Here is a 26,839-nt window from a genome sequence, read left to right as displayed (position 1 = left end):
TAGGACTGTCATGTGGTAGAAGTTCCGGACCCCATGAGCCCTTGGGGGTGTGTATCTCACCAAAACAAACAAAAAAGGTCAACACAATGACGATGGTCACGCCCAACAGGAAGTGAGATAAGGATTTTACATACAATGGAATTTGAAACACTTGTCTTAAACCACACATTGGATCTACCTGATTTCGGTCAAACATGATCTAAAGTCATTGAAGCTGAAGAATTGAGAGGGATTTTCAATATGTTCTAAGATAACATAATGACGGCTTCATGAATTTAGGTATCTAATTTAAAAAAAAAAGGAAATGTGCCACCAATTCATTTTACAGAGTTGTCCAAGCTGTACACCCTCACAGGTGTATGTACTGTATATAATGAATACAAGCATTTTTATATTACTGAAAGCAACTTGTATAGCGCCACGATGTGGTCGATGAATGAAATGCTGGAAATGTGGAAAGGCTCAACTAGAATGTTGTCAGATGGAACGTTTGAAGGGTGCAGTGGCTCACTGAGCCCGTTCACATTGCCGCAATAATCAGGTTATTGGAACAAACAAGTTATTGGAGTTAACTGTTTATTGCTGTTAACATGCAGTCTGTTGGTTACCTGTGTTCCACTCCAGTGCATGACACGAAGCTAGAGTTTAAGGCCTGTGATTGGCTACTTATCGTGCTAGAATGTCAATAACCTGATAATAACCTGAATATGCTGGATACATGTCTTGAGAAATCAGTTTGTTAGCCAAAAACCTACCTGTGCAAATCAGATTTCTCATAAATGGATAACTGCAATAAATCGATTATTATAAACAGTTTATTCAGTTTACCAGGGCACTTGAATAAACCGGTTACTCCAAAAACCTGATCATAATTGGTTTATTGATGTGCATATAAACTAGGGATGTAAATAAAATCAAAATGTATCGATGCATCGGAAGTGTCGGCCGGCGATTTAATCGAATTGAATCGCATCGTATTGTGGGGCATTCTTAAGAATCGAATCGCTGGCCCCTGTGCAATGCCCTAGCTCCATAACACAACAGTAGTGGAAAAGTAAATTTAATCGAATCGAACCGCATCGTATCTTATCATGGGGAATTCTTATGTATCAAAAAAAAATGGAATCCCTGATTTAAGAAATCGATACCGTATCGTATCATGATGAAGGCTGTGATTTACAGCCCTAATATAAACGGGCTCAGTGAGTTAAGATACCTCACTTTTACGCGGTCGACTCGGGTTCGAGTCTGGCCCGAGGTCCTTTCTCCCACTCGTTTCCAGTCACACTCTCACACTGTCCCATCCCATTTGGAAAATGAACGTACCGGTATTATATCTTCACCATCAGAACATCACACACAGAACCAGGGCCTTAGATGGCTTGTGGCCCACAGTCTACAGGTTGCTGTGCCGGCCAGGAGGACAATTTTCATGAAACATTTACAGTGCCACAGTTATATATATATATATATACAGTATATTGCATCTTGTCACAATTCTGCAATTTTTCACTTTTGACCAAACAGGGCCCCCCTGGCAGGTTGGGGCCCCTAGGCTGCAATCATATCTAGCCTCTGTTTTAATCCGGCCCTGCTCAGAATGCTGTAACACTACAATGCAAAGAGATTCCTGGCTGCATTTGGAGTGGAGGACAAAAATGGAGTATGTTTTTATGTCCCGGTATTGTAAATGCACTGAACACTGATCAGGGGACCCCGTTTCTCGATTCTTGTCGTTGCTAACCGCCTTAAGACCGTCTTAAGACGTAACACCATTCCCTTGGATTTAGTGGTGAGCGTCGCTGTCGACAGAGAGTTGAGTCACTCTTACGAAGGAGGTTACTACCATCGTTAGCAAAGACGCTTTCGAGAATGCCACCCCAGCACTGACAATTGCTTAGAAACATAAGGTGAATGTAACTGGAGAACATGACTCGTGATGTGAAACTAACCAACTCTTTCCTAATAGAAATGCGGGAAACAGAAGAGGGTGTGAACTTAGAAGAAGCCAGGCCGAACAGAACTTAGAAGAAGCCAGGCCGAACAGAACTTAGAGGAAGCCAGGCCGAACAGAACTGAGCAGGCCGAGACAGGACCTGAGGGACATTATAGGCTCATTCTGGGTTTCCTTTCCACACACAAATAACGCCAGTGGCCCCAACAAAATGTTGGTGATTCAGCATTAGTCTAAACCTAAGAAAGTAGATTGGAGAACAACAATTACTGGCTGGAAAATGCACTGGCCACGGTGTAGTATGGGCAGGACTTTATGTCCATGAGTCATAGCCTACATTTACTTGATTTCAGTGACTAAAATATGCAATGAAAGCCATTAACTTGTTTTCAAAAACCAGGCGTGAAGGAAATCTTTTCCCCACAAGATTCCATGTATTTATTTAGGGATTTTTGGTTCAAGCTGCAATTCAGCGTTTCTGCCAGCAGGTGTCATCGTAGAGTTTGAAGAGCTTCAAAACACTAGTCTAAGTCTGCACTATCAGCAGCTATGGTCTTGTAGTTCTATGGAGGTGCCTTTTTAACTATTGCCTTTTTATTTTTCAGCAAACTACATTTTCCTTTCACGAGTACCATTCCTGTGGCTTTCCATGCTTTCCACTCAAATGGATTTCCATTTCTTGGTGTGGAGAAACATTGTCCAAGACTTCCAGATTACTTTGTTTTTTTACCTCTCATTATTCATAGTAATGCATTATGTTTGAAGTCTACAAAGAGTTGTTCAGAGCCCACTATTGCCACTCTCCAAGATAGAATTTAGGACAAGTCTAGTCTGCTATTATGTATGGTAAATAACATTTTAATGTCCAATCACTGCTGTCTTAGTGACTGAAGGGATTTCAAAGTCATTAAAACCAGTTTGTGCTGCAAAGGTGAGCCCTACGTCATATTAATGGTACCTTTGGGGTGCCCATATTTATGCATTCGCATATTTTTGTTTAAATCCACATAAAATTGTTTCTGTAACACAAAATTCTTCCACTGCTGAAATGTTTCTCTTTCCCTACAGTTTAACATATGTTAACATGAAGTTGCTATTTTAAAAGCTCAATGAGAAATAACCCAATCAATGTAATGATTTTCCAAAAGGGCGCCCAAACTGTCATGGCTCTGTATACTATGAAAACAAAATTGGAGTGCTCATGACCCTGCTTACCTGCCTTATTCATGTTCGTTATAAGACCACAGTTCACCAGTTTTGATTTTCTTAAAGGTGATTTTTAAAAAGGTGCTCACAGTTGGACCCAAGACCTGCCAGAATGAAGATGAACCTAGCCTAGAAATCTAGACTCAGTGTAGCCTACCCTACCCCATCAATGCCAGTTTCAGTCAGCGGCAAGAACAGTGTCAAAGAAAAAGTGCATCACATGAAAGGAAATTGTGGTACACTTCAATGCCAGCAACTTGCAATTGGTTTACAGTAGGCCTACAACATCGATGCAAACATAGGTGGGCACACAAATAGAGATGAGGTGGTGCAATAATGTGCATTAGATCTGTATTTGTACTAGGCCTTGTGTATCTACGCAAGCTGTTTGACACCTTAATATCCCTTGAGAGTAAGTACTCTTCCATGAGGTATAAGTCTCTAAAACAAAAAATATAAACAAGGTCTGGTTACATTCAACCTCTTGATGGAATAGGGCACAATTACCAGCATTTTATCCCTGCCTTAGTGAGAGCAGTCACACTTCCCAATGCTTAGAAGACACCTCCAATAGATATTGAACCCCCCCATTCATCAGGATGTAAGTCAAACCGTGAATGGATGATACAGTACACAGCTCTGACAATCACATTACCCCCACCCCCTCCCAAGTGACGAGAAATTCCACAAGCAGATTAATCAAAAATATTCCTTTTATTTATCTTTTAGGTTGTCTACATTTAAAACAAAAAAAACACAGAATCAGTAGGCCTCATTAACTTTGACCTCCAGAACTGCCTCAGCTTCCCATTGGTCACCTGAAGAGTGGGGGAAGAGAAATTTCAGAAATACAAGGAGTGGGGAAAATGCCAAACAATATGCATTTATAGCACAGTATCACAACTATACATGGGTTCAGTGTTTATCAACACTATGTTATGAGGAGCAAGACACTGGCAGCCAACCATGTGAGCTCATTTTTTGACCGACAGCGGTTTCCAACCATTTCTCAAAAGCGTAGTCGTTGGCAGTTAGCAATTTGGGTAGTTGCCAATGGGAAATTGCATTGCGACCAACCAAGTAGCTACCGTAGTTAGGTACCATGCTTTTGAGAAATGCGCCCCAACTCTGGAGGCTGCCAAAAAGGTACAAATGGTCAACGAGTTAACGTGAGCGTGTGCGCACACACACACACAAAATCATAAAAGCTTAATCCAACTCGCCTTCAGATACATCCACAGGATTTATAGGAGCCATGTCTTCACAGTTGGAGTCACAACAGAAGCACACATCGTCATAGCCTTCAGCACTGGTCCATCTGTAAATATCGTTAGTGTTAGACTTAAACAAAATAAATCTACAAATGCTTGAAAATGAAATAACTTGGGGACATTCCCTTACCCATCAGCAGCATAGGAACAAGCCTTGTGGTCAGAATATGCTGAGGCAGCAATTGCTACCAACCCGCAGGTAATATAGATCTGAAACAAGAAAAAAAAAAAAAAAGTGTGTTACAATGAAAGTGGCCAAGGACAGGATCTCAGACCCCTTTTTCATTACTACTCACAGTGGGATCATCCGCCTCTGCAAATGTGAAGGCTTCCAGCTCAAACTGCAGTTTGTCCTCTACAGTCCTGGGCAAGAACCGAGATCTGGATCCAGTCAGCTTTGCATCAACCAGACACCTGCAAGAAGACAGTGAAGATTGACAGCCGGGAGAAGTCTCCAGTTGGTAGAGCCGTAGTAGCCCGTGCAAAAGCAGCTATAGTGTAGGAAACTGTACAGGTAGATTATGGCCATTTCTCAATGCTCTAGTAAGCAGACTTGGAAGGGTCAGCCTAATTAGTCACGCCCAGGGATTGGATACTCCACAGAGTTCACTAAAGAGTATCCAATCCCTGGGCATGACTAATTAGCCTGACACTTCAAAGTGTGCTTACTAGAGCATTGAGAAATGAGCTATGAATGCCAAAAAGTTCAGTCAGTCATGTTTAAGAACAAGCGGATAGGTGCTCCATTGATTAAGGAATGGCATCAACATAATATCATGTCATGATTGCTAGCCACCCTTGCATGAGAACTTTGCAAATGTGTATTCCCCTTGCACAACCACTATACAAATATGGCAGTGTACCTACCCATGGTTCTCAATGAATGAATATCTTGGCAGCGCTCTGACATCAGGGACGGTAGTGGCCACACAGGAATGGACAAACACTCGTAACGGCACATGGTTGTACTGGATAACTGAGGCTTCAACGTGCAGCATGCTTCCCAGGTTGTACTCATTGTTGACTCGCTCAAACTTCCAGTCATCTGAAAGCAATAAGTAACATTTAATAATAAAAACTTTATTTCACAGACTCAAAGTCCAGTTAAGAATATACAGTTAAAAAAAAGACACACCTTCCACCTACACATACACAATCTACAGCATTCCCTAAAAAAACAGATATCAAAACAGCATATGCAACAACCTACAAATACCAGAGTGTGTGTGCGCGCGTGCACATGTGTGTACCATCTGCATTGGTTTGTGTCGTTACTGAAAGTGATTCAGGGGGGTGCTGTGGCGCATTGTGGTAAGCCCCCCACATTGGCGCATGCCCATGGGGACCCCGGTTCGAGTCCGGCCGGGATCATTTCCCGACCGTGCCCTGTCTCTACCAATCATTTCTGGTCTACTCTCGGTCCTGTAATAATAAAGGCCAAAAAAAGGCCCCAAAAATACTTTAAAAGGGACACTGTGCAGGAAATGGTCAAAGGGTACTGCAACTATGCTGCTTATTGAAATTGGGCTGCCTTCTCCCAAATTTGATCTTTACATGAAAGTTTAGTAAGTATTAAACAAATATTTTCTATTATGGTCCAAGTAGTCATTTTTGCAGCTAAAAAAGGCTATTTTTGGAAATTCAAAATGGCGGACCATGGAGAAGATCCCCCTTTTCATGTATGAAAAGTGCAAGTTTTCCAGTCATAATGAAAACTTAGAATTTGATGCTGTTGGTAAGTAGTCATGAAAAAGGTAACATTAGTGAATGGGCAGCATGGATACTGGAAATAACCAAGTAAAAATCTCAGTGTCCCTTTAAAAAATAAATGGATTCAGACTGCACCAACCTGTCATGAGCCTCAGAGTGAACACCAGAATGTCCTCCGCAGTTTTAGTGGCGGCAAAAGGAAGCCATCTGGGCAGGAGGGCATCAGTGCTCACAACATGCTGCCTGAAGTTTAAATGAAAATGAAATAAAAATGAAACAAACATTAGTCTTCAGCATCAGGGGCCTATACAGGGGTGCGGATTTAAAAAAAAAAAATGGGCCCAATGTAAGATTCAAATTTTGGGCCACCAAAATGACAAATTGTGTCATCAGCATTGTTCCAGGAGCCCTGTAAGAGCTGTCGGGCCCTTAGAATCTGGAACACCTTGTTGTTACCAAGTGAGGACTCCAGGTTCTTCTACAAGAGGATTTACCTCTTAACTTATCCTGAACCAGCTTTGTAGTATAGGCCCCAGAAGACCACTGTTACAGAAGCCAGGAGTTTGAATAGGCCACAAATTAAAGCAAACAAACAAACATTAGTGTTCAGCATCAGAAGATCACTGCTACAGTACACAGCAAAACAAGACAAGTTCACCTTGGATAATGGCAGGAAACTGCAACAGTTGCACCGGATGTTCTGAATATATTAACTCCATGATCTTCTGGGGTGTAGGTAAGATCAAAGGTATAAACCAGTTCATCTTCAGAAATCTGTATTGGGAAAATGCAGTTAGAGGGATACATGTAACACACACTCAATTGTAGCTATAGAAAGAAAAGATATCAACATAAATACTGAAGGAAAAAATTCAATACCTCAAGTTCGCTGCCACATCCATGCAGCTCCGACTGAAAAACGAAGAGCTGTGCAGAGGAAAACTCTCCTGTAACTGGACAGTCCCCCAAGGATAATTGTTCAGACTGAATCAGCTTGCCAGTACCATAGAAGTCCTGGTTGACCCGCACCTGCACATAATCCGCACCACAAGTCACCCCCACAGAGTCCGCTGGCTCCTGCTCTTCGTGAACGACTGAGGCCCTTGGGGGCTCAGGGATCTCCGACATCTGTGGGAAACGCCACACAAGCTGGTTCTGTAGCGTTTGTTTAGACTGATCAATGGAGGGGCCCTGGGCAATTACTGGTCTGGGCTTTTGGGTGGTGGTGGTGGTGGTTGGCCTGGGTGTCTGGGTGATGACAGACTTTGGCTTCTGGGTGACAGACTTCTTGGTGGTGCTTGGCCTGGGTGTCTGGGTGATGACAGACGTCTTGGTGATGACAGACGTCTTGGTGGTGGCTGGCCTGGGCTTCTTTGTGGTGATGGGCTTTGGCCTCTCGGTGGTTACAGGCTCTGGAACAGTTACGGGATCCTGGGTGAAGGCAATGGGGTCTTGGGTGGTGTTCTTCAGAGTCTTCAGTGATGTACCAAGAGCTTCTTCCACATCATCCTCCTCCTCCTCGTGTAGAGGACGATAGTTAAACCAGCTTGGCAATACCCAGCCATTTTTGTGTAGTGAGCTCAATTCAGACTTACTGGTGACAGACTTCTGGACGGGGGTGACAAGCCTGGGTTTCTGCACAGTGAGAGGTTCTTGGGTGGCGACCGGCTCTTGCCAAGGTTTCGGAGCCCTCAGAAACTTACCAAGACCGCCTTCATTAACACCCTCTCGTTGAGGACGATAGTTTGACCACCTTGTAATTTTCCAACCATCTTCGCTCGTAGGAATACGCCAAAACGGTTCACCAGCAGCTTCAATGTGGAGCACGAGAAACACCAGCACCAAACTAACACTAGGCCAAACCTGGAAACCCATTGTTAAGATCTGTGACTCGTGACCTCCTCCAGGAACCTGCTCCACACAGTAAGCCTCCCAGTCAACACTGGCTTTTGTATGTTGCTGAATTGGATCCACCCCATGATGTTAGTCATGTGATCATCAGAGCTGGACTGGTGGAGAAATAGGGACCGGGCACTATTGGCTAAAACGGGCACCTCATAATTAGCGGACGCGGAACTGAATGACCAGTGGGCCCCGCACCCTCGTGGGCCGCTATTTTCAGAAATGTAATAAAAAATAAAATAAAAAGTTTTCAATTTTTTGAACATTTCTGAAAATAGGGGCCCATGAGGGTGCAGGGCCCACCGGGAAATGCCCGCTATGCCAGATGGCCAGTCCAGTCCTGTTGCTGAATTGGTCCCGCCCCATTCCCTTAGTGATGGGATGATCATTTGCAGCTGCTGCTAATACTCAGGTCATTAGGGGGAAGTCAGGTGCAGCAGGTGTACCTCATATCATTATGCTGGATAGGTCATTTGAAATCAGGGTGTCCACCACCTGAACTCCATCAAAATAGTTCAACTGGAATAGTTCAATTGGAAGTTTTAATTTACAAACAGGGGTGAATTTCTCAAAACCAAAGTTGCTAACTACAGTAGCTACTTTGCTTTTTTCAATGCATTTTCCCATTGGCAACTACCGAAGTTGCTAACAGGCTAACAACTTCTCTTTTGAGAAACTCACCCCAGATTTGTACATTTATTCATATTGACGACTGGGAGAGATATTTCTGTGCAAAGTCCAGCTATGCTTAATTTGTGCAACAATGCATTTGAGTAAATCCATCCCACTACAGGTTCCAATGCTGGGTTTCTGCGACAAAATTTGTTTTCTTAATAACTATAGCTGTCAGCACTACACATGGGTTCAGCGTGTTTATAAACCCGATGTTGTGAGGAGTGGCAAGACATTGATAGCCAACCACATGAGTTAATTTTTTGACCAACAGCGGTTTCCAACAGTCAGAGGTTGAGTTTTGCGCAGCTAGTGTCGCGCAGCCAGGAGACAACAGAAATTTAGAACTCATGTATAGTAATTAGTTAACCTACAGGAAGTGGTAAACCTGCTAACAGATGTACCTGCGGACATCATTTAGTTAAGAAAATGAGGACTGCTGACTCTTGTTAGACGATTTACCTATAATACTTGGTGAACTTAACCTGGTTTACTATTGACCCAGCTTCTTAGTATACGCCCATGGGAAAGCAATCTGATGCATCATGGTCCTACGCTGCAGGAAACTGTTTACATGAAGATCAACTTGCTGTCTAGTCCTCAACCTAGTTCTACCATAGAAGACTCGATAGACAAAATGAAATGAAAGATATTTATTGATATACAAGGAGGTAACAATTGTCTTTGGCGCAGGTCCCAGACCTGCAGAATGAAGTTGTAAAGGGGGCTCATAGGCTATCCTGCCGATGATGAGGCAGAGGGCGAAGCCTACCCCCATTACAGGACAGGGACCAACTGGTGACGGTGGCTCTTGGGGATAAGGCTGAAGGCGGCTGAAGCGGAGCAGGGAACCAGGGCATCCGGAGAAGGAGGTTGAAGGAGATGGAGGTTGAAGGGGATGGAGGCGGGGCGTCGGCTTACTCTGAGTAGCAAAGAGTGGGAACAAACAGAGTTTTAAAACAAACGCGTATGCATTCTATTGGCTGAACGCTGGGGATGAGCGAGTGACGTGGCGGGATTCCCCAACCGGGAGCTGTGATTGGATAATTAAGGGCAGTGATGAGAGTGAGGTACCGTCTCGTCTTCCTAGCAGGACTACTGCATTTCTAACCGTATCTCAAGTGCATGAACATGCATATGCAGACTGAGGGTCTTTCTCAAAGCCTAGGCCAGTGTCCTTCTAAGTGTATCAGCCTAATTAGTCACGCCCAGTGATTGGATATTCGCTAGAGTTCACTGGGCGTGACTAATTAGGCTGATACACTTAGAAGGACACTGGCCTAGGCTTTGAGAAAGACATGAGTTTGCATATTTTGAAACTTTTGAAATTCCTGCTCCACGTTGGCAATATTGTTCCTTTGCACCAACATAACTGCCTTACACAATCTTAGCACATTTGATCAATGTTGAAGGGTGGGACAATAGGCTTGAAATCCTGAATGGCATTTTTGGTGAAATCTGTGAAGTGTTTTTAACAGTAGACTTGATCAAAAACTAGAGCAGTAAGCTAATTGATTCTCCTAGCTAGTATTGAAGTTAGAAGTCTGCACACTTAAAATCCTTTTAATTGTCTTTTATTTCATTGCTGGATTACGTTTAGACTACAGTCCTCTTCAGATTCTCTACAACCACAGTCCAAGTGGTGATTAGAATAGCACCCTTATACTCTGGTTGTCTTTCCACTTTCCCAGATTTGAAATCCCTAACATGTTTTAGCAGCCTTCCTATAGCAAGGTTTCAGCCCCTATGCACTAATCCTTTCGGCATTTTTTGGGGATACTTCATGTTCTGGGGAACTGGAAAAATACAAAAAAAAGAACTGCAAAATTAGAGGAAAAGCCCTGCACTATGCATAGACTAAAACAAAAGTACACAAATGTGTTTTACCATCCTGCCTTTCTTAGTGTGTGACATACTGAGACAAACTGAAGACAGATTGCGGTAACATGTCTGTAGTAAAAATGAAGTCTGACCTTTCTGTCAGTTATACATTGCTTTGATCCGCACCCTAAAACAAGAGGAAATTATGTTTAGGTGAAGCCTAGGCCAACCTTCACAGTGAGTGTGTGTGTGTGTGTGTGTGTGTGTGTTCGTAAAATGTGTCTGCAAACATTAACAAACAATTCAGAAATAAAGACCTGATTTATTGCAGAATAACAGACTACGATTGTTTCATTTCAAAACTTTTATTGATCTCTTATTGCCAAGGGTCCCAAATGAGCCTCTGATTCCCACTGCTCATCTGCAAAAGAAAGGGTCACATTTTATATACAAAAATAAAAAGGTTGAGTAGAGTAACTTTATTGATCCCCAGGGGGAAATTCAGGAAATGTATGCCATAGTCAGGGGTGATGGTGAAAAAAAATCCTGGGCCTGAACTTTTTCCCCTGCTCCAATGACAACAAGATACTGCATAGTGACGTAACGTAGGCCTATTTTGACACATTATTCAAACATTTAATAGCCTGTGTATGGCCATTATTCAAGCCTGATAGTAGAAGAAAACCCTGAACCTGTAACACTTTCTGATTTAAGAATAACCTAATGGCTAATTATTACCAATGTTTTTATTTTTGCAAACTCTGTCAAGCCTGAAATCAGGCATGGAGCCTGAATACTATCAGCCCTGCATAGTTGAAGCTTTCTCTGGAGAACATTACATACCTTCTCTTGACGTTCCACAGGTGGAGTCACAGCACAGGCATTCCTCATCATTCCCATCAGCACTGGTCCATCTGCAAAAGACTGAAGTTAGTACACGCAAGTACCCATTTCATGGGGTAAAGACAGTGACAACACAATTTCAGACAGATTTTGCACTTGTATGTGTTGTAACTAACAAGTTTAAAGTGTTTGATTTTGAATGCTTGCACATGATTTGTATTGCCGCGTGAATTGTGTGACATGCCTGTGATGTCTGTGACATTCTATAACAGTCTGATAAAAAAAGTCTGGCATGTCAGATGAGAAGGAGACGTCACATCCGCCTTTACCAGACTTTCAAAAGCTGTATTACGCGCCAAACCCGAGAAGTTTCCTAATAAGCAATCCATTTATGCGTAATGAGTGGTAGCGTACCGCAATGAATACATTAAAAACAGCATGGTTTGTGCCTGCAAAAAATCAAAAAGTCTTTTCATGGCTGAATAGCTTCGGCAGAGTTCCAGAGGACACAACATGCGGGAATGAGTAGAAGATGAGGTTATAATTAGTCCATGAGCCAGACCACCGATCGCAATCGAAAGGGTGGGCAAAGTCTTGTTGGTATTTTATTATTGCTATATATGTCCAGTTTATGAATTGGTATGATAACCTTTGCAGAACAGTAGCTTTATCATATTTATCATGCATTTCTTATTTGAACCATTTTACACTAAAACCGCCTAGGCTAATTTGCTAATATCTTGATAAATTGAACATAAAAATGACTGTGAGGTAAATATATTTATAGGAAAAGTTGTTATACAAAATTCTTAGATAGTTCAAAGGGCACATTACACATATTTCCCACTTAATTTAGTTCAGGCCCGCATTTTCACTGACTTTTCATTTAAAAGTGAGGATTTATTTCTCAAGAGTGAAAAAAACAACTTCTATGCATCACCACACAATTTTCCCAGTACATTACAATACAGGTGAGTTTTGTATTACAAGTTTTCTTAAATGTTATGTTTCATTATCCAAACAAAGTGAAATTAAATGTGAGCTAATTTACATACACACCAGAATGTTATATGTAGACAAAGACCTACTGGATGCAGCAGAGACTACACTTTTTACATAGACTAATGGTGTTTGGAGAGGATAAAGTCACTTTTTGTACCATGCTGTTGTTGAGAGTGTACTACACTATACAATCCGGTGCCCTATGAACTGGCTGCACTATGAACACAAATTAGGATTTCCCCCTGCAGTTTAGACCTACGTGTATTGAAAGTGGGCACCTTCACAACAGACCCCACCTCCACTAGGTCCCCTGAAAACACAACTTAATTTTATTGCAAATTCCATTTCTAAGAGTTCTTTACAAAGCATGTCAAATTCCATGTGAAACTGCATAAGATTAAAATTACATCAGGGGCCGTAAACGGTCCTTGAGACACAAGTTAGATTCCCCACCCTTCTATTATAAACTATATTATATCAGTGGGAATTGTCACATGCTTTTGATCTCAAGAATTTCTACCGTAGATGATCATGCCAATATGGAACACATTGTGACAAAATAACAAGAACTTTCAAAAAGGGCCTTTTTTTCGTCCAATACTGTGAAGGGGCAGGTGCTTTAGCACCACCAAGTCCGTTCCTAGATCTGTGCATGCCTATGATACAATCACTTGGGTTTGGAAATCCAACAGTAAAAGTAAAGTCCCAAATCAACAGACTGACCCGCTCTGCACTGGGATCACCCCACCTTCCAAGCAACATACTGTATGAAGAGTCCAGAGAGCAGGCCAGTAATGGGGAATAAAAGATTACATGTTTCACGATTACATTATTAACAATCAAAAAATTGAAGAGTTGCATTCCCTTACAGTTACTGCTTCAGTGTCTGGTAATTAAAGTACATTTACTATGTGAAAATAAGTGGTGGTTTCTAGATTCATATGTTATGCTATTCTCAAATTTTGATCATTCCACACATTACCAGAAACCTAGAGAAAACACATAATGTGCATGCGTGTTGGTGTGGCAGTGGCTGTGTGTCTGTGCCTGACAGATGGAGTTGACTCTATGATTCTGCTTGCATTTGTCTCCTTCTGCTCAAATATCTACCTTCATATGGCTGTCCCTGCTGGTAACTCTTGTAATATCGTCTGAGTTTCCCAAAAACACTTAAGTAGTAATAAGTAGTACTTAAGTATGAGGCACCCTTTAGACAATAGCAGGGATAGACATCAATTCAAGTTTATACAATACCTTTTCTTGTACATGCATGCTTGAACATAATACATGTGTGAGGAAAAAGGCCTTTATACACTTTTAGTGGTGATGTGTATATTCCTGATATACTGACAAGTTACATACTTAAGTTCTTTAACCTACATTAATTGCATTTGCTGAAATTACTGTAATTGAGTACTTTGATGAGTAACTTGTAATTTCCAAAGTAGTTATTAAAATGGGTGATTTTATTTTTACTCAAATTACAATTTGGCCCAAGTATTTTACTTATATCTATCTTGAGTACTGAGGAAGGCAAAATTGAAATAAAGGGGAACATCTGTCAGACATGAAGGGAAATTGTGTGTTATTACCATTTACCATAAATGATCTATTTTGGACTAATCTATTGGATGACTCTAGGGCCCGCCGGCCCAATACCATTAGTCCGACAGCCCATAGACGGTACACAATAGAGTTGCAAGCAACTGGCTGAGAATAGTAGAGCACACACCAGAGACTAGATCTGAGGGAGTAGCAACGCAGCCTGAAAACAGTTTTTTAGAAGATATACAAGACTTATTATTTATTAACAAAACTTATTCATGAATTTAATCTCACAACTGGGAATTAAATGAAATCCACCAGACTATTTCCTTTGGTAGACTTCCCCGCCTTTGAAATTGAAGGTCCCAGACCCAAACACAATGAAATCCAGACCCCTAAATTCAGAGTAATGGGCTGTTGTATCAATGAGCTGACCCTCGGCCTGCAACTTTGCCACAACAGGGCACACAGAATTTTGTTGTCACGATCGAAGCCAGGTTTTTGGAAGATGGCATGTGTAGAGATAGACAGAGGTCACGAAGGGTGCTATTTAAGGAAAGCGATAGAAAGACAAACTGAAAGTAACTAACTTCTACTCAAATTACATTCTTTAGTATTCTTTCTATTTTACTGTTTTTACTTAATTACATTCTTTAGTATTCTTTCTACCTCTGATGGCCTCCTACTGCAAATGAGCCTGGCAACAGGCCAATTCACTCTTGGCTGAAAACGCTCAACTACATTATAACAACATTGCTAACAATGCAGGAAGTCTTAGGTAACCGATTAAGACTTGGCCATTACCATTTGGTGACAATAAGGTTATAACAGAGGGACTGCGTTACAACCTTAAAGCCAGCCGGTCGAGGTGCACCACATGACAGCCAGGGTACACCACGTGACAGTTTTCTTACCCAGTGCGAATTTTCTAATGTAAGGGGGAAGAGGCTAGGGCTACAATAGAAAAATAATGTAAAGTAAATATAAAAAATAATCATAAAAACACAAAAGGACAGTGCAGGCCGTGGAAAGCTCAGAGCCTTAAAGCTCACGATGAGATCAGAGCTCTTTCAAATAGTTTTTCATAAGCTGGGACAGGACTTGGAGCTGTCCATGGATGTATTCATGAAGCATTTAGGTGCCAACTCTACATCGACAAATACGTAGAACATACATACAACCCGCTACCAGCTTTTCTGCACTCAGCATGGAGAGTGTGAATCAAGCCAACTTCCACCATGTGAGGACTGCCTCCTCATGCATGCTATGTTTGCCAACTATCAGGCTGGCATCTTGAGAGCAAGTCTTCAGCAGCATCCACAAATCCCAAGAACACTTGACCATGGCTGGGCCAACTATGAAAATGACCAGCTCACTATACAGTGAATGCGGCAATCTCCAGCCCCTGAGGCAGTGCTACAACTGATGTCTTGCAAGTGTAGCCATCAATGTAAACTGCAGGATTGCCAATGTCTGAGAAGTAGCTCAAAATGCACAACCCTCTAAAAACTTAAGACATGCGTATATCAGCATGAAGAGGATCATCATGGTGACATATTTACAGATGCTTACTGGACTGAGTCAGATCTTGAGGACTGAAATAATGCTCTTTAGCTTATTTTAATATGCTTAATGTGTATTTGTTCATGGTGTTTGTTCATGTTATTCTTGCTATTGCAGGACAAGTTTACAGTATTTCTCAATTGGTTTTGTACATTTCTCGAATCTCTCTCGCAATTTGCAAAACATAATATTCATTCTCAAAACAGCTTTAACAAATGGCAAAACACGGTGGATAACCTGCAAAACCGAGTCTCTTGCTCAAAACCCTTATTTGTCTTTCAAAACCAAGTTTTTTGTGTCAATAAACGTATCAGCGCCAGCAGAATGGTTAGTCATTGTGTCATAGTGTATGGACAAGCTAGTCAAATCAATTTCTCATGTTGTCAATTGAATAGTACACTCTTGAGGATCTTTTCTGAAGTGAAATGCTGTTTAGATTGGATGGGAAATGTTGTAAATTCAGTTTTATATTACATTGATCAGATAAGATTGAGATAGTTTCATGCATTCAGTGACAAAGCTTTTTGAGAGATATGACAAAAGCAATTGATAATGTACGAAATCACTGAGAATTGTACACAGCCATGGCATGGTGGACGAGAGCATTTGCTATATGCCGAAAACAATGAGAAACTGATTTGACCATGTGCACAGGTAACACCAGGAAGTTACAATTGAACAAAGACTTTTGAGAATCATTATTCTGTTGTGAGAAATGTACAAAACCAATTGAGAAAAACTGTAATAATAAAAAAAAACTATTTCATATGTTGTCATTTTTATCACATTTTCTCATTCACATAGCTTAGGTGATTCTATTAGGTCTATTGGTGTGGTCTAACAAACTTTTTGTGGTCTTGATTGAAGGGAAAGCATCTCTGAGGAAATGTAAGCACCCTGTGTGGTCAACAAACTGCATAATAACAAAGAACAACAATAGAGTTTTCACATTTCCGTTTTACTGGTCCACCATTTCAACGCATGATCTTTCACTAACTACCTCTTTGCAGTGGTTATCATGCCATATTAATGTACAGTATATGGTTATCACATGTTAGTATGTGTTTGTTCATTATGTTTTTTGGTGTTGTTTTGCTGTTGGGGGTAAAAGTAAAAAAGTAAAAAAAAACATTTTTAAAAATCGGATTTCATATGTTATCCTTTTTATCACATTTTGTCATTCACACATTGCTGAGGTGATTCTATTAGGCCTATTAGTGTGGTCTAACAACCCCTGTAGGGTCTTAATAGAAGGGAAAGCATCCCTGAGGTAATTCAAGCACCCTGTGTGGTCAACAAACTACATAATAGTAAAGAACCACAATACCGATTTTCACATTTCCATTTTACTGGTGCACCATTTCAACACATGATAACTACCAAAAAGCTACCTGTTTGCAATGGTTATCATGCCAAAATGTTTACTTGAGATGTCCAAGAAGTCAAAAAAACAGATTAGAACTTGCCCACCCGTTCGATTGCGAGAGGTCAATTTTTGGGTCCTGGCTCAAGGCCTAAATGTGAAAACAAGGAAACAAAGGCCCAATGGACAAGAGGCGAAAAAAGTTTTTTTTTAAAAAAAGTTTTAAAAAAAAAGTTTTTCTCCTTTTAAGGTGCACTGTGATTTATTTCCAGAATTCATTCAATGAAACCCACTAACTAACACACTAACAGTAAACGGGGCCGCCAGTCCAACACACTGTGAGATTTTTAGTTGTTTATTTCCAAAATTCATGCTGCCCATTTACTAATATTACCTTATTCATGAATACTTACCACCAACATCAAATTCTAAGTATTCATTATGACTGGGAAATTTGCGCTTTTTCCATACATGAAAAGGGGGATCTTCTCCATGGTTGGCCATTTTGAATTTCCAGAAATAGAATTTTTTTAGCTGCAAAAATGACTGTACTTGGACCATACTAGAAAATATTTGTTTATTACTTGGTAAACTCTCATGAAAATATCAAATTTGGCAATAGGGAACTCAGTTTCAATGAGCAGCATAGTTGCAGTACCTTTTTTGACCATTTGCTGCACAGTACACCTTTAAGGAAACTACTCTAACTTCTTGTGCTTACCGATCCGCTGAGTAGGAGCAAGCCTTGTGGTCAGTCTTGGTCATTGCAGTTGTTGCAACCAACTTGCAGGCGATGTAGATCTGCATAGAAAAATAAATGACCCAGTAGCTATACCACATTCAAGTAGTGATTGACAAAAGCATTTTACTAAGAACGTTGTTTAAACTCCACTTACTGATGAACCATCTTCCTCTGCAAATCGAAAGGCCTCTAGTTTAAACCTCAACTTGTCATCTTCAGCTCTATGCAGGAACTGAGACCTGGAGGCAGTCACCTTGGCATCCACCAGACACCTGCATCAAAATCATGTTTTTTTATTTTTTTATTTTAAAAATTGCTCACATGTTGATGTTGACAAACTGCCAGAGTCCATCACCTAGGGCTCGAGTTGTAGGGGGTAAAGTGTACTGTAAATTACCCGGATAACGCCCCCAAAACGGCCATTTTTTGAAGTGTGGAGTTTCTATACACTTTTCGCACTCAACGGCCGCCATGTTTGTGACGTAGTTGAGTGTCAGATCTGTCAAACGGCTGAATCTCCGTGATAACAGCATAGTTTTGATTTCAAAGACAATCGCCATGTGTATTAGAGGCAGGGGTAACTTTAAAAAGTGTCAGCATAACAAACAGTGCCTTCCGTGATGAATTGCATATTGGCGGTTGGTAAACTCTGATGACACGCGACCAACCGTCATTTCCTTTAAGTGTATCCGACAGAAGGGGAATCGGAATGTACTCGCCTCGTGAATCGCGGAGGGTGGAAAGGGTACTTCACTGCACTCAAACAAGGTACACAGTACAGAGGGCGAATAATGGAACACACCATCTGTCTCTCTCAAAACCTAGGCCAGTGTCCTTCCAAGTGTATCAGCCTAATTAGTCACACCCAGTGATTGGACACTTTTTGGTGAACTCTACAGAATATCCAATCACTGGGTGTGACTAATAAAGGGTATCCAATCACTGGGCGTGACTAATTAGGCAGATACACTTGGAAGGACACTGGCCTAGACTTTGAGAAAGACCCACTGAAATGAATTATTAGCAACAGCCGCCATGTTGTTTCAGCATTTGGCTGGTTGGCAGGTGCCCATGTTACACCCAAGACAATTATCAACATTAAGAAATGAGCACTCACCCATGATTCTCAATAAATTGATATCTAGGTAAGGAGTTCATGTCTGGAGCTGCTGTGGCCACACAGGAATGGACAAACACGCGCAGCGGTACATGGCTGTACTGGATAACTGAGGCTTCAAGATGCAGCATGCTTCCCAGGAACAATGTACTGGGGCTTCGTTCAAACTTGTAGTCATCTGAAAGCAATGGATAATGCATTCGGTACACATTAATATTAGGTTAAAGTTCAAAAGGTGGTCATATATTTATCCACAAATGAAAATGACACCCAACCCTTTTGTTTGACCTCATATTTAGCATTTAAAAAATCCATCTTCACCGTTCAGAGAGGCTAGAGCTCACTGAATACAAAATTGTTTATTTTCAACAGGCTTTGGAAGACAGCACCCTCCTAATCCAATCCAATCCCAACCCAATCCAATCCAATCCAATCCCCACTACACCCAGGGATTAAAGCAAAAAAAAGTCATCTGACTGAACTTTTTTACCGGTTAGGTACCCGATCGAGTATCACTCCGTAACCCTACGAAAACCAATGTAGCCAGGCTCTGCCCTCGTAACGAAATATACACTGGTTTTACGCAAGGAATGGTGTCAGAGGCTCAGAGCCAGCGCTAGACATAGGCAGACAGGGCAGTCGCCTAGAGCAGAATAGGCCTATGTCTTGAGGGTGCTAGTAATACCAAAAACTGCCACAAAATCAGAGCTTCAACCAACATAAAACTTAACACTTCACATTAACAATGAATATTCATTATACACTAAGTAGGTCTGTATACACTCAATATGAATGTACCTGTAGGTACTAAATCAGATGTGCTCAATCAGATGTAGGCCTACAATGCTATGCTTACAGATGCCAATTCCTAAATACAAAAAAAGGGAAAGAGGGAGAGGGGGCAGGCCTAGGCCACCAGATTGCACTGAACTGCAATTTGGGGCAGGTTTTGGTTATTTCCTCTTATTTCTACCCATTATTTATGAATTGTTCACAACATTATGCAGAATGGATTCACAATGAGTTTTGCTTCAAAATGGTAGCTGATCTCACAGAATTATTGACTTGGAATTGCAATGAGTTGATACAGTGATCCCATTATGGTTTTTGTTGTTGTTGTAGTAGTAGCAGGCTATGGTATATTTTGTCTTTCACATCAGAATGGGCAAACACTGTTCTGGTGAAAGCACTGGTGCGCATTGCTTGCAGTTGTATTTCTTACATTTAAAAAACAATGCACTGTCTGGTCATAGCAATCAGAGGGAGAAAACAAGTTGTTGGTTATTTGTATGTTTTTCACCCTTTTTCACTATTCATCCTGTTACGAACAACTTGTTGACGTTTACAAACAGGGTGCGGACGGTAGTCTGCCTCTGTGTTCTACCGTTTTGAAAACCTATGGCTACTTTTATGCCTCTCGATGTGCGGTGCCAGGCACACGCTTACCATTGATATAAAAAAAACGTCCCCAATTCCTGCACGCACTCGTGTTCTCTCATACAAGCTGACACGACGCACGCAGACACGACACAGTCACAGCCAGACGTCTATCGTTTAACAAAAGTAACACACTTTCCCAAGCTTGTCGCGCAACTTTCCACTCGAATCAAGGCAAATCGCCCACCCATCAGCCCTGTGCGCAGTGCGCAAATAACTGAACTCAAACGAAACGCATAGTGCGAGAAGATGGACACAGACGTTGAGCCACTCAAAAACAAGCACGCACACACAACTGTTGCTGCACACTATTCCAGTTAGCAAAAATAGCATCAAACAATAGCCTACAACAAGCCTTGAAAGTGAAACAAACATCGAAACGGCATTTATCGACCATATGAGTCCACCCATCAGGACACTGCTTCCCAGAACAAGACGTGGCATAAAATATTGGCTCTGCCTGGGATAGCAACAGTGACTCCTGTAAAATGCAACCCATGTTTAACTTATTTCTTGAATATATATCGGCAACAACAAAGTTAATCTGCTATGATTACAGATGAGACAGTAAAGTATCCGTTGTCAGAAAGACAACTAGAGCTAGTTCTATCATAGCCCTTTTACGCAGCCAGTCAAACGCGCTAAACTTTGAGGATGAAACGCGTGGTATCCTAGCTAGCTGCCAATGATAGCCGTCCCATTGGGGCTATGAATAATGTTAGTACAAGCCCACGCAAGCTTCATAAGATTAAGAAAAATATGGAACTCAAAGCAATACACCATCAAAACAAAACTACGACTATACGAAAGCTGTGTAATATCTACTCTTCTATATGGTGCAGAATGCTGGAAAACCACAGAAGGCGACCTGCACAAACTCTCCACATTTCATACAACATCTCTGCGCAAAATCCTACACATCTACTGGCCCAAAACCATCTCCAACAAGAAGCTACTCAACATAACCCAGCAAGAAGATATGCAATACACCTTCAGGAAGCGAAGATGGACCTGGATCGGCCATGTACTCAGAATGGAAAACAACGCAATTCCAAGAGTTGCTCTGCACTGGACCCCAGAGGGCAAAAGGAAGAAAGGGATGCCAAAGATGACATGGCGCCGGACCATTGAGAAGGAGCTCCAGCAGCACCATCAAAGCTGGGGGACCATCGAGAAGTTGGCTACAGACAGACCGAAATGGAGAGACTTTGTTGCTGCCCTATGCGCCGAATGGCGTGATGGGGTTAAGTAAAGTAAGTAAGTAACTATGCTTAAAATGCAAACCCTTCATGAAAAAGACATCATGCGCAGTCGAAGTACACTATTCTTTTTTTCTAACAATCTGCCCCGGCAGGTGCAACGATAATGGAAACGTGTCCTACCTTCTTCCAGCTATGCATTCCATGCATATGCATTATTAGCCCATATTGGAATCTCAGTCCAACTCGTTTAACGATTGTCATTGCACTTTAAAGACATAGTATTACACTTATTTTCTTATCTGCCATCAGCAACAATGTTGGCTATTTTTCTTTTTTTTTTTAATCTCTCGCTGCGCCGCCACCGAATTGTTGACCGCTCGTGCTGTACTTCTTTTTTTTTTTTTTTTTGGAAGAACGGGGATGGCTCAAAACTAGGCTACTGATGAGTGAATCTGTTGTAGGCCTATCACACCAGTGGTGGAGTGTATAACTAAATCCGTACACCAAACACCTCTTGTCACCTTCTCATGACCAGGAGTGCTCTCGATTTGTGTTCAGTTGGAAAGTAAAAATTGTGAATTGATTGACATAAATTATACGGACGGAAATCCGTCCAAACGAACATCCAGTTGACGGAAATCCGTCGTAGCGACGGAAAACTTTAATCCCTGTACACCCCACAGCAAAATCAAGTAGACAGACTGGAGCAGAATATACACACCGGTCATGAGCCTCAATCCGAACACCAGGACCTCCTCCGCAGTCTTAGTGGCCACAAAAGGAACCCAGGTGGGCTTCAGATCGTTGCTGCTTACATTGTGCACCCTTAAAATGTCAAAATAACAACAATTTAAAAGGTGCACTGTGTAGGATGGTGTCCAGAGTAGGTATTGCTACTATGCTGCTCATTGAACTGTGTTGCCTATTGCTAAATGTGATGTTTTCATGAATAGTAATAAATAGTAAAACCAATATTTACTAGTATGACCAAAGGACAGGACAGTAAGTTTTGCACCTAAAAATGCCCATTACTTGAAATTCAAAATGGCGGACCATGGAGAAGATCCCTTTTCATGCATGAAAAATGCAATTTTCAGTCATAAATACTGATACTTCGAATTGAATGGTGTTTGTAAGTATTTTTTAGAAAAGGTAGCATTTAGGAATGGGCAACATGAATTCTGAAAATTAACTTAAAAAACTTAGAATTTACCTTGGATAACGACATTCAATGTCAACTGTAGCACCAGCTGTTCTCAGAATAGGAGCTCCAGCAACAGCTTTTGGTTGATACACAAGATTGAAGGTATAAAGCAATTCATCCTCCTTCATCTGCAATGTAGAGTGCATGAGTCATTTTCTTAGCTCTTTACAATTAGAAACAGCTGATCAAAGTGCTTTACAAGCTGGGTAATGAAAATGGTAATAAAAAAAATATTTGGGGCATTGATGACATTTTTAGCAGGAGACATCAGGATGGTGCAACAATAGCCTAACCAATAGCAATACTGTATGAATTAAATGCATTTTAACTGGATTATCAAACAATATTCATTGCTAGTACATCAGTTCATTGAATTACTATAATGGTGACATTAGTTATGGTTGCACTACCTGATGTCTGCTACCAAAAAAACCCTTAATTACCTAGTGTGGTCATGGCACAAAGAAGCGATTTAAAGAAACTAAAACCAGTACCACTCCCCTCCCTGCAGGACATTTACACCGCACGCCTCACCCGGAAAGCACTGATGATCATCAAAGACACAAGCCACCCTGCACACAAACTGTTCAGCCTCCTGCCCTCTGGAAAGAGGTACAGGCGCCTCCGTTCCCGTACCACCAGGCTTGCAAGCAGCACGATGCATCAAGCAATCAAGATACTGAACACTCAACCCACTCTCCCTTCACTGTCAGCCTCTAGCCAGCCAGGCCACTGACAACGCTCCCCCCCCTCATCCCCACCACCATATCTGCGACTGAACATTCCACCTGCACTACTACATCTGTGACTGAACTTTCAACCTGCACTAACTCAAAACATACACATGCACACACACACACACACACACACACACACACACACACACACACACACACACACACACACACACACACACACACACACACACACACACACAAGCACACTGCACTTTCTGCACTAAACCCAAACATACACACACTGACACACAACTCATACTCACACACATACACACACACACACACACACACACACACATACACAGGTACACACACACAGACGCACACCGCACTTTCTACCTGCACTAAACACACACACACACACACACACACACACACACACACACACACACACGCACACAAAACACATACAAACACACACACACACACACACATACTGCTGCTGGTGTATTTAATAAAAACCTTTTTTAATTATTTATTTCTTCAAATGCTACTATTACTATGTCAGAACGCTATAAAGGACTTTTAGAAAAAGAACAACAAAATACCTCCTCTTAATGTATGTTCTCTACAAGTCTTCTGTTGTCCAGTCTTGCACTTTAAATGTCTGTATGAGCAATGTCTACGTCCATACTGTCTATGTCCATGTATGAGTACTGTCTATGTCTATACTGTCTATGTCCTTACCTAGATTAGTCTATGTCTGCATGGGAGAGCAAGAAACGCAATTTCAAATTCTTTGTATGACCAGTGCATGTAAAGAAATTGACAATAAACTTGACTTGAAACTTGAAACTTGACTTGAAAACAATACCTCAAATCTGCTTCCACATTTGTGCAGCTCAGACTCAAAGATGAGGATCTGGTCAGAAACGTCTACCGCCGAGACAGGGCAGTCGCCCAGAAATATATCCGCCGGCTCGATCAGTTGGCCCGTGCCGTAAAAGTTTTGATGAACTTCTACCAGCACGTCGGCCTCCCCACACCTCACGGCCACCGACTCAACAGGCTGCCGCTGCTTGGGTGCTTCATGTGGGGCCTCTGGCTCCACTGGTTCCTTTGGCATTGTGGGGAAGCTCCACGCAGCCTGCTTCTCCTTGGGGCCTTGCAGGACTTGCTGGCTCTGCACTGGCTCTTGAACAGGGCGCTGCTGCTGCTGCTGCTGCTGCTGCTGCTGCTGTGACCCCCGCAAAGAGCCACCATGAATTCCCACTTCTGGTGGAAGAAGATTCATAGAGCTAGTAGATCTCTCTGAGGGACTCGTCCAAATCCTATCGTGGGTAATCGTAGGTGGCAGCCAAGGTGCCCGTTTGCCATCAGTCTGGTGAACAAGAACATGCAGCACCAGAAGAACACTGAGGTAATAATGTCCAGAGCCCATTGCTAAGATCTGTTCTATCTACTGTACAATGCCCAGAACAGAAAACCAGCTTTGCACAGCGTGTTGTCCAAAGTAGTTTTCTTCTTCTTCTTCTTCTTCTTCTTCTTTTGAGTTTTATGGTCCAAAGTAGTTTTTCCAGCTCTTGCTAAGGTAATCCCACTCAGTTGATCAGGGATAGAATCATCACGCACAGCTGTTGACACCCCCTCATGTCATTCTTCACTGTGATTGGTCAAGTAAGTGCCAATCAGTTTCTTCACCTGAAATCTATTAGAACCCAGTGATTGAAAGACATGATTAAAAAATGTTCATGAAACATTTTATGCATGTTCATGTCTACTTGCCTGAGTTACATGTATCTCTGATGTCTGCTATTTTATACCAGGTTCCATGCACTCTCCTGCACATGCATACAGGGTTAACCAGTTAAGGACCTACATGATTTACGTGTATTCTTAAGTTTTGACCATGTTTTTCTTTCTGTTGCTGTGTTCGTGGACTACAGTGTTGAATTACCCCATTCAAACTAAAAGTCAATGTAAAGCCTCTATCCCAGTACCACAATATGTTGTTCATTATGTTAGATTGAAAGGTATACACGTTCTCCTGCCAGTCATGTGGAACCCATCCGCAAAACAATTTATAATGTGTCAGACGGTATGAGTGTCTTTGATGATCAAACATTAATGCTTGTAAATATTTGATCATAAAACTGGTGTGAAAAAGAGCCCAAAAGGTACAGATGATACATTGGGTTCTCATTTTCTTTCCCCCTGGCTGCGCACCGACCCTGGCTGCGCAGTGCGCACAACTCAACCTCTGATTGTTGGAAACCGCAGTCTGTCAAAAAATTAGCTCACGTGGTTGGCTGCCAGTGTCTTGCCCCTCCTCACAAAACCGTGTTTATATATATATATAAAAACATGTATAAGACAAAGGGTTTACTTCTCACAGCAGGAGGATAATACATAAACAAATGCAGTGCACATATGCAGTACTGCCTCATTGCCAGCAGATGGAGACAGAACATTACCTAAAGTGCGGCACACGTCCATACTCGTGGTAGATCCTACTGTCAGCATGTTTAATATTAAAAGTTTAATTTTAACCCTTGTTATGATCACCTGTAAACAAGAGAAGAGTTCAGATGCAAGACCCTTTAAATCCACTGCTGTTTGAGTAAAAGGCCATTTTATCAGGCATTCATATTTAAATAATGGAAACATTGCAGCTTTTGGTGACAGTCACCTTTTTCCCGGCCAATTAGGTCATTCAAGTGAATAGAAATAGAACCCCCGCTGTACACTGTCACCTTTTTTTCTTTGACGAGTTTGCAGGTATGAGATTATGATGCCACACATATGAGCTGGTAGTGACGGTGATGATATTGATGTGGTTGACTCATTCAAAGCTAACCTAAAATGGAGCCTATGACCATGACCTAGATCAGAGGGTTGTAGGTTCTGTTGAATTTCAGTGGTATATCCTGCTGCATTTTTCAGCTGACCAACAACTGATTGACCATACTGTTGTTAAGTTAGAATGAAACTTAAGCCTATTCCTTTGTTCAAATTAATTGGGCCAGGAATGTGGCATGTTTATAATTACTTTGCTGATATTTGGAGAGCTCAGAGCGAGAGCCTCTGCTATTGAAGGCCATTGTGCCAGGGCACAGTGTGCTCGCGCCTAACTTTCCAGATAGCAGACGCATCTCTAGGCTGTGTGTTATCCTTAGCGGTAGGTGTTTTTATGCTTCGTCACTACTGGAGACATGGAGACGACATTTTCCTTAACTAAGATCATAATTGCATACGTGTAACCTGCTGACATGACGAAGACGGTATAACAACCGTTGCCACCATTTTGTCAGCTATCGGTCGATTTTGCCTGTCATTCGCCAGAGATAGGATGCTGCCTAGTTAGTGAGACGCTTTGAGACTTTGTCTCATTTTTATTTCTTTTTAACCTTTATTTTTCTTCTACTTTTACTTCTTTTATTTTCTTCTTTTTCTTTTTGTAATCTCACTTTTTCTATAATAAATTGTATCCTGATCGATCCTTTTAATTACAAAGTCAAGACTTATTTTATTTTTGCAGGTGAGTCAACTAAAACACAATGCAGAGCATTCAGCCTTCAATTTTTATTGGAGAAGAGAATTTTGGAAAC

General features: G+C 41.6%; 1 protein-coding gene across 1 annotated transcript; it reads right to left on the bottom strand.

Annotated features, from left to right (window-relative positions):
- Positions 1 to 3,922: 3,922 nt before the first annotated feature.
- On the bottom strand, positions 3,923 to 24,864 carry LOC134439254 (uncharacterized). The gene is made up of 17 exons (XM_063189152.1): positions 24,106 to 24,864; positions 22,564 to 22,682; positions 22,072 to 22,175; positions 18,712 to 18,889; positions 17,749 to 17,866; positions 17,574 to 17,653; positions 11,380 to 11,450; positions 10,905 to 10,957; positions 9,512 to 9,637; positions 7,021 to 8,100; positions 6,800 to 6,915; positions 6,281 to 6,384; positions 5,299 to 5,476; positions 4,728 to 4,845; positions 4,562 to 4,641; positions 4,384 to 4,478; positions 3,923 to 3,978 (listed from the first exon to the last, which is right to left on the bottom strand). The coding sequence occupies exons 1-17, from the start codon at positions 24,670 to 24,672 to the stop codon at positions 3,923 to 3,925; spliced, it is 3,243 nt and encodes a 1,080-aa protein (XP_063045222.1). The 5' UTR covers positions 24,673 to 24,864.
- Between the last annotated feature and the right edge of the window lie 1,975 nt (positions 24,865 to 26,839).

This window comes from Engraulis encrasicolus, chromosome 22, assembly GCF_034702125.1.
Source record: "Engraulis encrasicolus isolate BLACKSEA-1 chromosome 22, IST_EnEncr_1.0, whole genome shotgun sequence".
Classification (NCBI taxonomy): domain Eukaryota; kingdom Metazoa; phylum Chordata; class Actinopteri; order Clupeiformes; family Engraulidae; genus Engraulis; species Engraulis encrasicolus.
This window is presented reverse-complemented; position numbering and strand designations above follow the sequence as displayed.